Below are 16,039 nucleotides of genomic sequence, written 5' to 3'. Positions count from 1 at the left end.
TATTATTGATGGGAAAATGCATTTTTAGACTACCGTATATGATTTGCCTTAGCGGCTAAGAGACACCGAGAGTAACAAGCAGTAAAAATGGATTAGAAAGGACAGATTTGAAAAAATTACATTATAAAATAAATAAAAAATTTACTTGGGACTTCCCGCGGGCCGGATTTTGGACGCTGGCTGGCCGGATTCGTTTGGGGACCCCTGCCAAATATATGACTGTAAGGTGTATATCTGAAATAATTGTCAAAAAGGCGAGCATCTTATCACTTAGCATGTGTCAAATACAAAAATATGATTCTGAGGCGTACACCTTCAAATATACAGTATCTAAAATAGCCAACATGCTAACGTTAGCATGCTAACTGTTTGCATGAGTCAAGTACCAAAATATATCACTCTAAGGAGTATAAGAGGGTAGCGGGGGGGGGGGTGTATATTGTAGCGTCCCGGAAGAGTTAGTGCTGCAAGGGGTTCTGGGTATTTGTTCTGTTGTGTTCCGGTGCGGATGTTCTCCCGAAATGTGTTTGTCATTCTTGTTTGGTGTGGGTTCACAGTGTGGCGCATATTTGTAACAGTGTTAAAGTTGTTTATACGGCCACCCTCAGTGTGACCTGTATGGCTGTTGACCAAGTATGCGTTGCATTCACTTGTGTGTGTGAAAAGCCGTAGTTATTATGTGACTGGGCCGGCACGCAAAGGCAGTACCTTTAAGGTTTATTGGCGCTCTGTACTTCTCCCTACGTCCGCGTTTTCAAAAGTCATACATTTTACTTTTTGAAACCGATACCCATAATTTCCGATATCACATTTGAAAGCATTTATCGGCTGATAATATCGGCAGTCCGATATCATCGGACATCTCTAGTTTAAATCGTCAAAGGTCATGTAGCTTGTCAGTCTCCTTGACGCTAACCTTTCCTCCAGAGTCAAGGCATCGCGCAGCTCAACTGGCGGGAGTTCCAGAGTCTCTGGGAAAAGATCCGGATGTGGACGGTGAGTGAGGTCGCCACTCCCTTTCCGTCCTCTGTTGCGTGCTTTCGGCTCTGACCTTTGACCCCCCCCCCCCCGTCAGGACATTTTTCTGGTGTACGACAAGAACAAAACTCAGCGTCTAGAGTATGAAGAGGTGGGCCCCGCCTTGAAGGCCGCAGGTAAGTCTGGAGAAAATGAATACGCTGCAGTTCCTCGTCCCAGCTGCAGGTGGCAACAAAGCCCGCACTTTTCTAAATGAGTCTGCAGATGGGAATTAACTCCTTTAGTTGTGTGAATGCTTTGGAGCATTCACACAACTAAAGGGGTTTTCTACACCAAAATTCATCTATTTATTCAACTTCTTCAACTTCTTCTTCTCCAGATTTTGGCGCGCTCTACCGTCCACATTTTTCACCCGATTCAAACCGTTCCAACTCCAAACTGTTCAGCCTATTCGGGAATCGCGGGCTTTCCCTTAACAAATTCCCAAAAAAATTCCCAGATTTCCCAGAATACCAGGTTTTCCGGGAAATTTTTCCCATTCAAAATGAATTGGCCATTTTTCTGACTTCCACCATTTCCACATTTTTCAACCGATTCTAACCATCCCACCTTCAACACATTCCACCATCCTGGGAATTTAAACTACTTTTTTTTTCCAAGATCAAAAAATGTCCAGGATTTTCCAGAAATGCTGGTTTTCCAAAGCCCTATTTCCACCCTTGTTTCTGACGACTACTCCTTCCACATTTTTCAACGCATTTCAACCGTTCCACCGTCAAAACATTCCTCTTAATCAGGACAAAAAACTAAGTTGTTTTTAGAACTGGAAAAATTCCTGGTTTTCCCAAAATTCCAGGAATTTCGTAATACCATTTCTCAATTCGACACGTTACCACTTCAGCATTTCTTGACCGATTTGAAAAAATCCAACATCAACCATTTCAATTAATTCAGACCATTCAAGTTTTTTACCGTTTTCAAAAAAGTTCCCGCTTTTCCCGAAATTCCCAATTTTGGGGGGAAATTCCCATTGAAATGAATGGGACAGTCTTCAAAGTTCTACAATTCCCACATTTTTCATCTGATGCAAACTGTTCCAACATCAAACTATTCAGCCTGTTTGGGAATTGTGTGCTCTACTTCAACAAATCTAAAAAAATTCCAGGATATTTGTTGTGATATATTATCGTCGTAATATTCGCGTCATGTGACTGCTAACTTGACACCTCATTGGCTGGTTCTGAGACAGGAACGGTAGCTTTAGTCTTAATTCACTGGAAATGGGTCTGGAGTTTTGTAGCAACAAATAGTTCAGGGTTTTTTTACGCTGAATTTTTACACACTGAAATTAAAACCATTGTAATTTAACAAACGTGATTTTTAAACACACAAATTTTGCTCAAAATTCTAAATTTGTAGGCAAAAAATTCAGTGTTAAAAAAAAGCTTCGTAATAAGGTTTGTATTCTGTCAACTGATTTTTTAAAATCAAATTATGGTGACAATTTCAATGAATAAAAATGTGTGTGTTTAAAAACTCAGTTAGATAAAAATCCAGCGTTTTAAAATTCAGTGTAAAAAATGTATGTAAAAAAAAATTAAATGCAGAAAAATTCAGTGTGGAAATATTCGTTGTTGTATATTATTGTCAGAATATTCACGTCACGTGACTACAAACTTGACACCTCATTGGCTGCTTCTGAGACAGGATGCTTCGTTTTTAATTTACCGGAAGAGAGTCCTGAGTTTTGAAGCAACACGTTTTTCTGCACTGAAATTCTTTTACACCCATTTTTTTAATGCTGAATTTTTTAATACTGAATTTATACACACTAAATTTTAAAACCCTGTATTTTAACAAACATAATTTTTAAACACACACATTTTGCTCACAATCTTTTATTCAATGAAATTGTCACCATGATTTGATTTTTTTTTAAATTAATTTTACAATGTCTGCACTGAATTTTTACACTGAAATTTTTCACTCTGAATTTTTTTTATGCTGAATTGTTTTTAAGTAAAAAAATGTATGCTGACTTTTTTCTACAGTAAAATTATACACACTGAATTTTAGACCACTGTATTTTAACAAACTGAAATTTTAAACCCACACATTTTTTGTTCAATGAAATTGTCATCATAATTTGATGTAAAAAAAAAAATTCCATTAACAAAATTCAAAGGCAAAACATTCAGTGTCAGAAAAAGCTTTCATAACAAAGTCAGAATTTTGTGAACTGAATTTTTTAATACATCAAATCATGCTGACAATTTCATTGAATAAAACAATTGTGAGCAAAATTTGCATTTTGTTAAAATGCAGTGTAAAAAATTCAGTGCAAAAAAATTAAGTTTGAAATATTCGTTGTCATATATTATAGTCATAATATTCGTGTCACGTGACTACAAACGTGACACCTCATTGGCTGCTTCTGAGACAGGATGCTTCAGTTTTAATTTACCGGGAGTGAATCTTGAGTTTTGAAGCAACACATTTTTCTGCACTGAATTTTTTTACATTTAAATTTTTTTATGCAGAATTTTCTTAAACTGATATTTTTGATGCTGAATTTTTTTGTATACTAAATTTATTCACACTGAATTTTTTTAAACTGACATATTTGATGCTGAATTTTTTTGTACACTAAATTTATTCACACTGAATTTTAGACCACTGTATTTTGACAAACTGAATTTTTAAACACACAAATTTTACTCACAATTTTTTGTTCAATGAAATGATCATAATTTGATGTAAAAAAAAAATTCAATTCACAAAATTCAAAGGCAAAATATTCAAGTGTCAAAAAAGGCTTTCATAATGAAGTTTGAATTATGTGAACTGACATGCTGACAATTTCATTTAATTTTTACACACTGAATTTGAAAGCACTTTTTTAACAAACTGAATTTTTAAACACAAATTTGGCTTACCACTTTTTCATCAGGGAAATTGTCAGCCAAAAAAAAAATAATTAACTCACAAAATTCAAAGAAATTACGTATTTTTCGGATTATAAATCGCAGTTTTTTTCATAGTTTGGCCGGGGGGTGCGACTTATACTCAGGAGCCCTAGTGGCTCCCTGGACCTCTTTCAGCAATGTGTGAAAATGGAAAAAGATGAAGAAAAAAATATATTTTTCGTTTTAATATATTTTCTGTAGGAGAACAAACATGACACGAACTTTCCTAATTGTTAGAAATCCCACTGTTTATGTTACACATGCTCCACTGATGAGAGGATTTGGCAAGCACCGTTTTGTCCTACTAATTTCAGCAATCCTTGAACGCATCGTAGTTTGTTTACATGTACAAATTTATCCGATGCTGCCACAGAAAGACGTGTTTTATGCCACTCCTTCTTTGTCTCATTTTGTCCACCAAACGTTTTATACTGTGCGTGAATGCACAAACGTGTGCTTTGTTGATGTTATTGACTTGTTGGAGTGCTAATCAGGCATATTTGATCAATCCATGACCGCAAGCTAATCGATGCTAACATGCTATTTAGGCAAGCTGTATGTACATATTGCATCATTATGCCTCATTTGTAGCTATATTTGCGCTCAATTAATTTCCTTTACTTATGTACTTCGTCTCATGACACATTATCTGTATGTAATATTGGCTGCATTTCTAATAGTTGGTTGTGTGCCATGTTGTTCCAGACCACAGCAAACGTTACCCAGCTTGCAAAGATTGTAATAAATCCATTAGAAGAAGACGTTTAACTTGGACACACACATCTATACCTTTGGCCATTCTGAGTCAGTCATTACCAGAAGTTATCTCATGCTGTCAGAAGCCTCCATTTTACTTTTTTTTTTTTTTCAATGTTGCAAAAATGTGTAAAATAAAGTTAAAATACAACATTTCTATCAACGAAGATTTGTGTCAGCCTTGGATAGTAGGCTACTATAGACACTTACATCATGTGTTGCCTTCATTATAAGGCTTTTAATTTTTTGCGGCTCCACACAGATTTTTTCTTGCATTTTTGGTCCAATATGGCTCTTTCAGCATTTTGTGTTGCCGACCCCTGGACTAGACGCATTGGCGTTGTTAGGCCTATTTCAGGGGGGCTCAAGCCCCCCTAAAATATTCTTAAGCCCCCCTAAATAATTTGGTGTTTTTTGTTTTACAAATAGTCATTATAAAGTGGCCCGAATATGAGTTTAAATAAATATACATATAACCTGTTATTATTCACTCAGTTTCCCCTCACTTCGTAGCGTAAGGTAGAGAGCCCCTTTAGTGCGTCGGTATCCAATCCATTCCACTTGTTCATATAGAAAATGCCCACATCACTCAAATTCCAGCCCGCATTTTCTCTGCGACCTTGCTTGCGGTCCTGCAGGTGTACGAAGCACATTATCTTCCTTTACAATGAGTGAAGCTGCACGAAACCTTGTGTGTGCAATTGTAAATAATTTAGTGTTTAAGTTTTGTGTTTCTTGTAGAATCTATATAAAGTAATGTACATTAGCCTATTGTTAAAATAAATAAATAAATGATAAATAATGAAAAAAACATCATTAAATATATTTGTTTTATTGTATTGTTACATTAATAGCTGTTGTTGTTATGATCCGCTGCCCGGATCATATTTTTGTTATTGTTTTCAAGTCACTTGTGTTTTCAGCACCTCTTGAGTTTGTTTCTGTTGCCATGACGGCAGATTATCGTCACCTGCCTCTGGTTAGTGTTCCGGACGCGCACCTGTTGCCGGGGCACTAATCAGAGGGCTATTTAGTTTACGTGCTGGCCTCACTCGGTCTGTTGGTTTTGTTTGCTCCTACGCAACAAGTTACGTTCTTGGTTTCTCTCATAGTCTGCATTTTTGATGTTAGCATCTTTTGGCTACCCTCTTGTTTTCCGTGCCGTGGTGCACCGCGCAACATTTTGTTCTGCAATCAGAATAAATCATTTATTCTCACCTGCAAGCCGCTTCCTGACATCCCTCTGCATCTTGAAAAGACGACCTCCGGCATCACAATGCCACGTAAGCGTAACAGTTGTATTATTATAAAATGGCTTGTTAAACATTTCATAGGATTTTCAGAGGGAGGAAAAACCAAGACATTCAATATAAAATGTAAAATGAATAAATACATAAAAAGAAAAAGAAAAAAAATGGTTTAAAGCCATCGTCCCGGGGAGCATTTCATTTCGTCCCGTGCATTTAAAAAAAAATATTAATAATAACAATGAATAATTTCTAAGTCTTTGTTAGCCGTTTGTGAAGTTTTGTGCTCGTGCGTAACGTTTGCTCACATCCTGTGCATTTCCTGGGGGCTAAGCCCACCCCTGTCCTTAAAAGCTAGTGACGCCCCTGACTAGACGTATAAGATTTCATGGGATTTAGCGATTAGGAGTGACAGATTGTTTGGTAAACGTATAGCATGTTCTATATGTTATAGTTATTTGAATGACTCTTTTATGTTACGTTAACATACCAGGCACGTTCTCAGTTGGTTATTTATGCCTCATATAACGTACACTTATTCAGCCTGTTGTTCACTATTCTTTATTTACCGTATTTTCCGCACCATAAGCCGCCCTGGGTTATAAGCCGCGCCTTCAATGAACGGCATATTTCAAAACTTTGTCCACCTATAAGCCGCCCCGTGTTATAAGCCGCATCTAACTGCGCTAAAGGAATGTCAAAAAAACAGTCAGATAGGTCAGTCAAACTTTAATAATATATTAAAAACCAGCGTGATGTGGGTGCGCATGGAGTCGTATATCAACATGGACGGAGCTGCGTGAAAAAAGCCACCCGGCCTCTTCGCGTAAACTTACCTTAACCACTCGCTCATCTTTTCTTCATCCATCCATCCCTTCGAGTTAGCTTTTATGATGACGCCGGCTGGAAAGGTCTCTTTTGGCAAGGTCTTCCTTTTGAATATCACCATGGGTGGAAGTTTCTGGCCATTAGCATGGCAAGCTAGAACCACAGTGAAGGATGACTTCTCATTCCCTGTGGTGCGAATATTCACCGTACGTGCTCCCGTTGTATCCACAGTGCGGTTCACAGGAATATCAAAAGTCAGTGGAACCTCGTCCATGTTGATAATGTTCTCTGGCCGGATCTTTTTTTCAGCTATCTTGTTTTTACAATATGCACGGAAAGTAGCCAGCTTTTCTTGAAAGTCTTTAGGCAGTTGCTGTGAAATAGTAGTCCGTGTGCGGATGGAGAGATTGCGTCTTTTCATGAACCGGAAACCTGTCGCTTCGTAGGAGCCATTTTGTGGTCTTTACAGATGTAAACACACAAAGGAAATGAAACGTAATATCCGCGCGCTTCTTCTTCTTCTACCGGGGCGGGTGGTTGCTTACAGTAAAAGAAGAAGCGCTTCCTGTTCTATGGGGGCGGGTGCTTACCTTGGCGGTTGCTTGCGTAGAAGAAGAAGCACTTCCTCTTCTACGGGGAAAAAAGATGGCGGCTGTTTACCGTAGTTGCGAGACCGAAACTTTATGAAAATGAATCTTAATATTAATCCATATTTAAAGCGCACCGGGTTATAAGCGGCACTGTCAGCTTTTGAGTAAATTTGTGGTTTTTAGGTGCGGCTAATAGTGCGGAAAATACGGTAGTTTAAGTTGCCTTTCAAATGTCTATTCTTGGTGTTGGCTTTTATCAAATAAATTTCCCCAAAAAATGCGACTTATACTCCAGTGCGACTTATATATGTTTTTTTTCCTTCTTTATTATGCATTTTCGGCCGGTGCGACTTATACTCCGAAAAATACGGTACATGAATTCAGTGTAAAAAAAAATACAACTTTGGTAATAAGACCCAAGTGAAGCTCCATATGAAGACACACATGTCCATGCCGTGTCCTCTCAGGCATCGTGGTGGACGACCTGGTGATGCAGCTGGTGGGCCTGCGGTACACGGAGCCCGACATGACCATCAGCTATCCCGGCTTCCTGTACCTCACCATGAAGCTGGACAGCATGATCCGTAAGCAAAATGGGCTTCACGGGAACAGACAAAAGTATTAATACAGAATTAATCGATCAATTAACGAAAGGACCAATTGAGTCCTCACTTCTTCATCTCAGCAGAACACTGCATGATTCTAACTTTGAAAAATTCCTCTCCAAAATTTTGTGGAAGTTATGTCCCAATACTATTTATCAACTTATTTATTTACTCTCGCACGTCTTTTGCAGACAAATTTCACGCGTACGACATGGTGGGAATGGGAAGCATCTCGCTCAACTACAGACAGGTGAGTCATTCCCTTTTGAAGGCAACATCTTACAAAACAAGCCTATATTCGTGTAAAATTCCCAGATTACCAGGAATTCCAGGAATCTAATTTTTTCCATTGAAAATAAATGGGCCATTTTTCAACTCCCGTATTTCTCACCCGATTTGAACCGTTCCACTTAGAGATATTATCGGCCGATAAATGCTTTAAAATGTAATATCGGAAATTATCTGTATCAGTTTCAAAAAGTAAAATGTATGACTTTTTAAAACGCCGCTGTACGGAGTGGTACACGGACGTAAGGAGAAGTACAGAGTAGTTGCGTCTCCCAGTCATACTTGCCAACCCTCCCGATTTTCCCGGGAGACTCCCGAATTTCAGTGCCCCTCCCGAAAATCTCCCGGGGCAAGCATTCTCCCGAATTTCTCTCAATTTCCACCCAGACAACAATATTGGGGGCGTGCCTTAAAGGCACTGCCTTTGCGTGCCGGCCTAGTCACATAATATCTACGGTATTTCACACACACAAGTGAATGCAATGCATACTTGGTCAACAGCCATACAGGTCACACTGAGGGTGGCCATATAAACAACTTTAACACTGTTACAAATATGCGCCAGACTGTGAACCCACACCAAACAAGAATGACAAACACATTTCGGGAGAACATCCGCACTTTAACACAACACAAACACAACAGAACAAATACCCAGAACCCCTTGCAGCACTAACTCTTCCGGGACGCTACAATATACCTCAACCCCGCCCACCTCAACCTCCTCATGCTCTCCCAAATTCCAAGCTGCTGTTTTGAGGCATGTTAAAAAAAAAAAAAGCACTTTGTGACTTCAATAATAAATATGGCAGTGCCATGTTGGCATTTTTTTCCATAACTTGAGTTGATTTATTTTGGAAAACCTTGTTACATTGTTTAATGCATCCAGCGGGGCATCACAACAAAATTAGGCATAATAATGTGTTAATTCCACGACTGTATACATCGGTATCGGTTGATATCGGAGTTGGACAATATAGGAATATCGGATATCGGCAAAAAAGCCATTATCGGACATCTCTAGTTCCACTCATCCTGGACATTCAAGCCAACGTGTTGTCTGGTTCAAAACATTTCAGGATTTCCCGGAATTTATTAATTCATTAAAAAGAATGGGCTACATATTTCACATTTCTGTATGGATTTTAACAGTTCCGAAGTCAAAATGTTCTTGTTTGTTAACTTCTAAAATGCTAACTTTTTTAGCTAATTTTGCAGCCGTACGTACACGTTAGAGTCATATAATCTGGTTCGTGAGACATGCTAATAATGTTAGCATGCTAGCTAACTTTTTTGTTAGCTATTTTTAACAAACGTTTACCCCAGAGTCATATAACTGGGTATTTGACATATGCTAACTGTTAGCATGCTCACATCTACAGGCTAACTTTTTTTGCTCATTTTGCCACCATTACATATAACTTTGTACGTGACACATGACATACTTGTCAACCTTGAGACCTCCGATTTCGGGAGGTGGGGGGTGGGGGCGGGGGCGTGGGCGGGGGTGGGGCGGGGGGCGTGGTTGGGGGCGTGGTTGGGGGCGTGGTTAAGATATATATATATATATATATATAAGAAATACTTGACTTTCAGTGAATTCTAGCTATATATATATATATATATATATATATATATATATATATATATATATATATATATATATATATATATATATAAATAAAATAAAATAAATACTTGAATTTCAGTGTTCATTTACAAACTACAACTCACAAACACTTTAGAGTTAGGCTCCACCATCAGAATGTGTACTTAAACTTATAAAGATCACATGGATATTCAGTGAGTTGATTCACCAAAACTAACCTGTTATACAGGAGGAAAAAGCACACAGGAATTCGTTTCAATTGTTCACAGACTGGTCGCGCTCATCAGAATGACAAGCCACTTCCGGTCTGCAGGTGATAGCATTCAATTGGGAAGAAACGCCCTACTGCCCCCTACTGGCCAATGTGAATACTGATAAATGTGTAATGACAGCTCCAAAAACGAATTCAAACCACAAAATAAAATAAATAAATCAACACAAAAATGTGACACATTATGGGTGGGTCACATATGCATGTACAGTAGATGGCAGTATTGTCCTGTTTAAAAGTGTCACAACATTGCTGTTTACAGCCGACGAACTGCTTTACGGTAGACACTGTTGTGTGTTGTCAACACGTCACTCAGGTCCGCCTGAATTTCGGGAGTTTTTCGGGAGAAAATTTGTCCCGGGAGGTTTTCGGGAGAGGCGCTGAATTTCGGGAGTCTCCCGGAAAATCCGGGAGGGTTGGCAAGTATGCACATGATCACTGTTAGCATGCTAACTTTTTTGGCTCATTTTGTTACCGCTTACGGTCATATTACTTGGTATTTGACATATGCTAATTGTTAACATGCTGACAGTTAACATGCTATTCCAGACTATAACCCGCTTCTTTTTTCATACACTTTGAACCGGCTAATTTGTGGATTTTTCTCCGTTAACCGCCGAAATGAAAATAGTTAAAAAAAAAAAAAATACACCGAGAACGTGTGTTATTGTTGAACTATGCCGCCATCTTATGGACAGGTTTGCTCACTGCGGGTGCCCTTTCATTTACTGGTTGTTGTTTTCGGCTTCCAGCCGTGCATGGCATTTCTACTCATGTAATGACGATAGCGTTGTTAGCATGAGCTAATATGCTAACACATTTACGAGCGTCTGTGTTAGTATTATTAACTTACAACGGCGTTCTATTTGTATTGTTTCAGTTTCACAAATTCATCAGTAAATTCACCAAAACTTCACCATGAAGTTATTGAGTCTGTTTTGCTGATCGGAGAGCTAGCTTCCGCAGTTAGTGGGTCCATGACCATGACTTCTGTTTTGTTTGATCTGCCGTTTTACTGCTGTGTTACAGGCATTGTTTGGAAACAATTAAAGTATGTAAATAAACATTTACAAAATAGTTTGTGTCGATATATACAGTCGTGGTCAAAAGTTTACATACACTTGTAAAGATCATCATGTCATGGCTGTCTTGAGTTTCCAATCATTTCTACAACTCTTATTTTTTTGTGATAGAGTGATTGGAGCAAATACTTGTTGGTCACAAAAAATTCATGAAGTTTGGTTCTTTTATGAATTTATTATGTGTCTACTGAAAATGTGAGCAAATGTGCTGGGTCAAAAGTATACATAAGGCAATGTTAATATTTGGTCACATGTCCCTTGGCAAGTTTCACCGCAATAAGGCGCTTTTGGTAGACATCCACAAGCTTCTGCTTGAATTTTTGACCACTCCTCTTGACAAAATTGGTGCAGTTCAGCTAAATTTGTTGGTTTTCTGACATGGACTTGTTTCTTCAGCATTGTCCACACTTTTAAGTCAAGACTTTAGGAAGGCCATTCTAAAACCTTCATTCTAGCCTGATTTCGCCATTCCTTTACCACTTTTGACGTGTGTTTGGGGTCAATGTCCTGTTGGAACACCCGAATGCGCCGAAGACCCAACATCCAAGCTGATGATTTTAGCTTGTCCTGAAGAATTTGGAGGTAATCCTCCTTTTTTCATTGTCCCATTTACGCTCTGCAAAGCACCAGTTCCATTGGCAGCAAAACAGGCCCAGAGCATAATACTACCACCACCATTCTTGACGGTAGGTTTGGTGTTCCTGGGATTACATTTTCAGTAGACCCATAATAATTTAAGTTAAAGTTAAAGTACCAATGATTGTCACACACACACTAGATGTGGTGAAATTTGTCCTCTGCATTTGACCCATCCCCTTGTTCACCCCCTGGGAGGTGAGTGAGGGGAGCAGTGAGCAACAGCAGTGGTCACACCCGGGAATCATTTTTGGTGATTTAACCCCCAATTCCAACCCTTGATGCTGAGTGCCAAGCAGGGAGGTAATGGGTCCAATTTTTATAGTCTTTGGTATGACTCGGCCGGGGTTTGAACTCACGACCTACCGATCTCAGGGCGGACACTCTAGCCACTAGGCCACTGAGTTTGGCTCTATAAAGGAACCAAACTTCATGAATGTTTTTTGTGACCAACAAGTATGTGCTCCAATCACTCTATCACAAAAAATAAGAGTTGTAGAACTTATTGGAAACTCAAGACAGCCATGACATGATGTTCTTTACAAGTGTATGTAAACTTTTGATGTATATGCGGTTTATAGTCTGGTGTGGCTAATACCTGGGGAAAAAATATTAAAAAATGTCTTATATCCCGGTGCGCTCTATAGTCTGGAGAAGACAGTACCGTATTTTCCGCACCATAAGGCGCCCTGGGTTATAAGCCGCGCCTTCAATGAACGGCATATTTCAAAACTTTGTCCACCTATAAGCCGCCCCGTGTTGTAAGCCGCATCTAACTGCGCTAAAGGAATGTCAAAAAAACAGTCAGATAGGTCAGTCAAACTTTAATAATATATTAAAAACCAGCGTGATGTGGGCGCGCATGGAGTCGTATATCAACATGGACGGAGCTGCGTGAAAAAAGCCACCCGGCCTCTTCGCGTAAACTTACCTTAACCACTCGCTCATCTTTTCTTCATTCATCCATCCCTTCGAGTTAGCTTTTATGATGACGCCGGCTGGAAAGGTCTCTTTTGGCAAGGTCTTCCTTTTGAATATCACCATGGGTGGAAGTTTCTGGCCATTAGCATGGCAAGCTAGAACCACAGTGAAGGGTGACTTCTCATTCCCTGTGGTGCGAATATTCACCGTACGTGCTCCCGTTGTATCCACAGTGCGGTTCACAGGAATATCAAAAGTCAGCGGAACCTCGTCCATGTTGATAATGTTCTCTGGCCGGATCTTTTTTTCAGCTATCTTGTTTTTACAATATGCACGGAAAGTAGCCAGCTTTTCTTGAAAGTCTTTAGGCAGTTGCTGTGAAATAGTAATCCGTGTGCGGATGGAGAGATTGCGTCTTTTCATGAACCGGAAACCTGTCGCTTAGTAGGAGCCATTTTGTGGTCTTTACAGATGTAAACACACAAAGGAAATGAAACGTAATATCCGCGCGCTTCTTCTTCTTCTACGCGGGCGGGTGGTTGCTTACAGTAGAAGAAGAAGCGCTTCCTGTTCTATGGGGGCGGGTGCTTATCTTGGCGGTTGCTTGCGTAGAAGAAGAAGCACTTCCTCTTCTACGGGGAAAAAAGATGGCGGCTGTTTACCGTAGTTGCGAGACCGAAACTTTATGAAAATGAATCTTAATATTAATCCATATATAAAGCGCACCGGGTTATAAGCCGCACTGTCAGCTTTTGAGTAAATTTGTGGTTTTTAGGTGCGGCTAATAGTGCGGAAAATACGGTATATACTTGTGGTGTTCCTCAGGGTTCAATTTTAGGTCCTCTCTTTTTCCATCATGTGGGTTTTTCAACTGGTGACCCGTTTAGTTCAGTAAAAAAAAACTTGTGAGAGACTCACATTTTTGCAGCAGATTCCTAAAAACACTTGAGTCTTGGAGACGGTCTTAGACCAGCTGTGTTGCAGAAGCTCCTGAAAACCAGCAGAGCGCTCCTGTTACTGATCAAATAATACACTGGAATACACAAAATAAGAAGGGAGAAGTCTTCCCCCTTTCTGGAAATGTGGCCCTCAAACAATTTAGTTGAACACCCCAGCTGTACACCAAAGGGTTAAATGTATTTGACGACTGTGCTCTGCTTTGTTTCAGTGGCTCCACATGACCGTTTACAACTGAACACTCGCCTCGGCCCAGAAGATTCCCAGGATGAATTCCCTCTGCAGCGCTTGATTGTATTTTCGTCGCGCTCCGGCATGAGCGCACATTACAGCCGCGCTGAGGGAAATATTTGTCAGGGATTGTTTTCGCTCATGCGGGGCCTGCGATTGAAACATGGCCGACCAATTCTTCTACTCGCTGGGAAGAGGTCGCGACCCCCGATCGCTGGGAATATTTGTGATTAACGACCCCCCGTTTTATTGTGACTGTTTGGTATGTGTACATAGTCGTCTGCCAGCGTCATTCTTTAAACACTCTAAACATGTCCACGCTCTGTGTGTGTGTGTGTGTGTGTGTGTGTGTGTGTGTGTGTGTGTGTGTGTGTGTGTGTGTGTGTGTGTGTGTGTGTGTGTGTGTGCGATATCCTGTTGTGCTCCCACTCACACTGCCTTATTTGGGCGTTGTGTGACATGTGCGGTATAGCTCGGTTGGTAGAGTGGCCGTGCCAGCAACTTGAGGGTTCCAGGTTCGATCCCCGCTTCCGCCATCCTAGTCACTGCCGTTGTGTCCTTGGGCAAGACACTTCCCCCACCTGCTCCCAGTGCCACCCACACTGGTTTAAATGCAACTTAGATAGTGGGTTTCACTATGTAAAAGCGCTTTGAGTCACTAGAGAAAAGCGCTATATACAGGTAAAAGCCAGTAAATTAGAATATTTTGAAAAACTTGATTTATTTCAGTAATTGCATTCAAAAGGTGTAACTTGTACATTATATTTATTCATTGCACACAGACTGATGCATTCAAATGTTTATTTCATTTAATTTTGATGATTTGAAGTGGCAACAAATGAAAATTCAAAATTCCGTGTGTCACAAAATTAGAATATTACTTAAGGCTAATACAAAAAAGGGATTTTTAGAAATGTTGGCCAACTGAAAAGTATGAAAATGAAAAATATGAGCATGTACAATACTCAATACTTGGTTGGAGCTCCTTTTGCCTCAATTACTGCGTTAATGCGGCGTGGCATGGAGTCGATGAGTTTCTGGCACTGCTCAGGTGTTATGAGAGCCCAGGTTGCTCTGATAGTGGCCTTCAACTCTTCTGCGTTTTTGGGTCTGGCATTCTGCATCTTCCTTTTCACAATACCCCACAGATTTTCTATGGGGCTAAGGTCAGGGGAGTTGGCGGGCCAATTTAGAACAGAAATACCATGGTCCGTAAACCAGGCACGGGTAGATTTTGCGCTGTGTGCAGGCGCCAAGTCCTGTTGGAACTTGAAATCTCCATCTCCATAGAGCAGGTCAGCAGCAGGAAGCATGAAGTGCTCTAAAACTTGCTGGTAGACAGCTGCGTTGACCCTGGATCTCAGGAAACAGAGTGGACCGACACCAGCAGATGACATGGCACCCCAAACCATCACCCAACCATGCAAATTTTGCATTTCCTTTGGAAATCGAGGTCCCAGAGTCTGGAGGAAGACAGGAGAGGCACAGGATCCACGTTGCCTGAAGTCTAGTGTAAAGTTTCCACCATCAGTGATGGTTTGGGGTGCCATGTCATCTGCTGGTGTCGGTCCACTCTGTTTCCTGAGATCCAGGGTCAACGCAGCCGTCTACCAGCAAGTTTTAGAGCACTTCATGCTTCCTGCTGCTGACCTGCTCTATGGAGATGGAGATTTCAAGTTCCAACAGGACTTGGCGCCTGCACACAGCGCAAAATCTACCCGTGCCTGGTTTACGGACCATGGTATTTCTGTTCTAAATTGGCCCGCCAACTCCCCTGACCTTAGCCCCATAGAAAATCTGTGGGGTATTGTGAAAAGGAAGATGCAGAATGCCAGACCCAAAAACGCAGAAGAGTTGAAGGCCACTATCAGAGCAACCTGGGCTCTCATAACACCTGAGCAGTGCCAGAAACTCATCGACTCCATGCCACGCCGCATTAACGCAGTAATTGAGGCAAAAGGAGCTCCAACCAAGTATTGAGTATTGTACATGCTCATACTTTTCATTTTCATACTTTTCAGTTGGCCAACATTTCTAAAAATCCCTTTTTTGTATTAGCCTTAAGTAATATTCT

At 40.3% G+C, this 16,039-nt stretch overlaps 1 protein-coding gene across 2 annotated transcripts in view; it reads left to right on the top strand.

The window, feature by feature from the left end:
• LOC133614390 (calpain-9) overlaps positions 1–14,314 on the top strand; it is a 60,838-nt gene extending 46,524 nt beyond the window's left edge. For both annotated transcript variants that reach the window (XM_061972307.1, XM_072914977.1), the window contains exons 16-20: positions 928–996; positions 1,076–1,154; positions 7,833–7,949; positions 8,162–8,220; positions 13,946–14,314. In XM_061972307.1, the coding sequence (XP_061828291.1) occupies positions 928–996; positions 1,076–1,154; positions 7,833–7,949; positions 8,162–8,220; positions 13,946–13,972 (351 nt within the window). In that variant the 3' untranslated portion in view covers positions 13,973–14,314. The remainder of the gene's footprint in view (positions 1–927; positions 997–1,075; positions 1,155–7,832; positions 7,950–8,161; positions 8,221–13,945) is intronic.
• Positions 14,315–16,039: the final 1,725 nt, after the last annotated feature.

This window comes from Nerophis lumbriciformis, linkage group LG17 (genome assembly GCF_033978685.3).
Source record: "Nerophis lumbriciformis linkage group LG17, RoL_Nlum_v2.1, whole genome shotgun sequence".
NCBI lineage: Eukaryota > Metazoa > Chordata > Actinopteri > Syngnathiformes > Syngnathidae > Nerophis > Nerophis lumbriciformis.
This window is presented reverse-complemented; position numbering and strand designations above follow the sequence as displayed.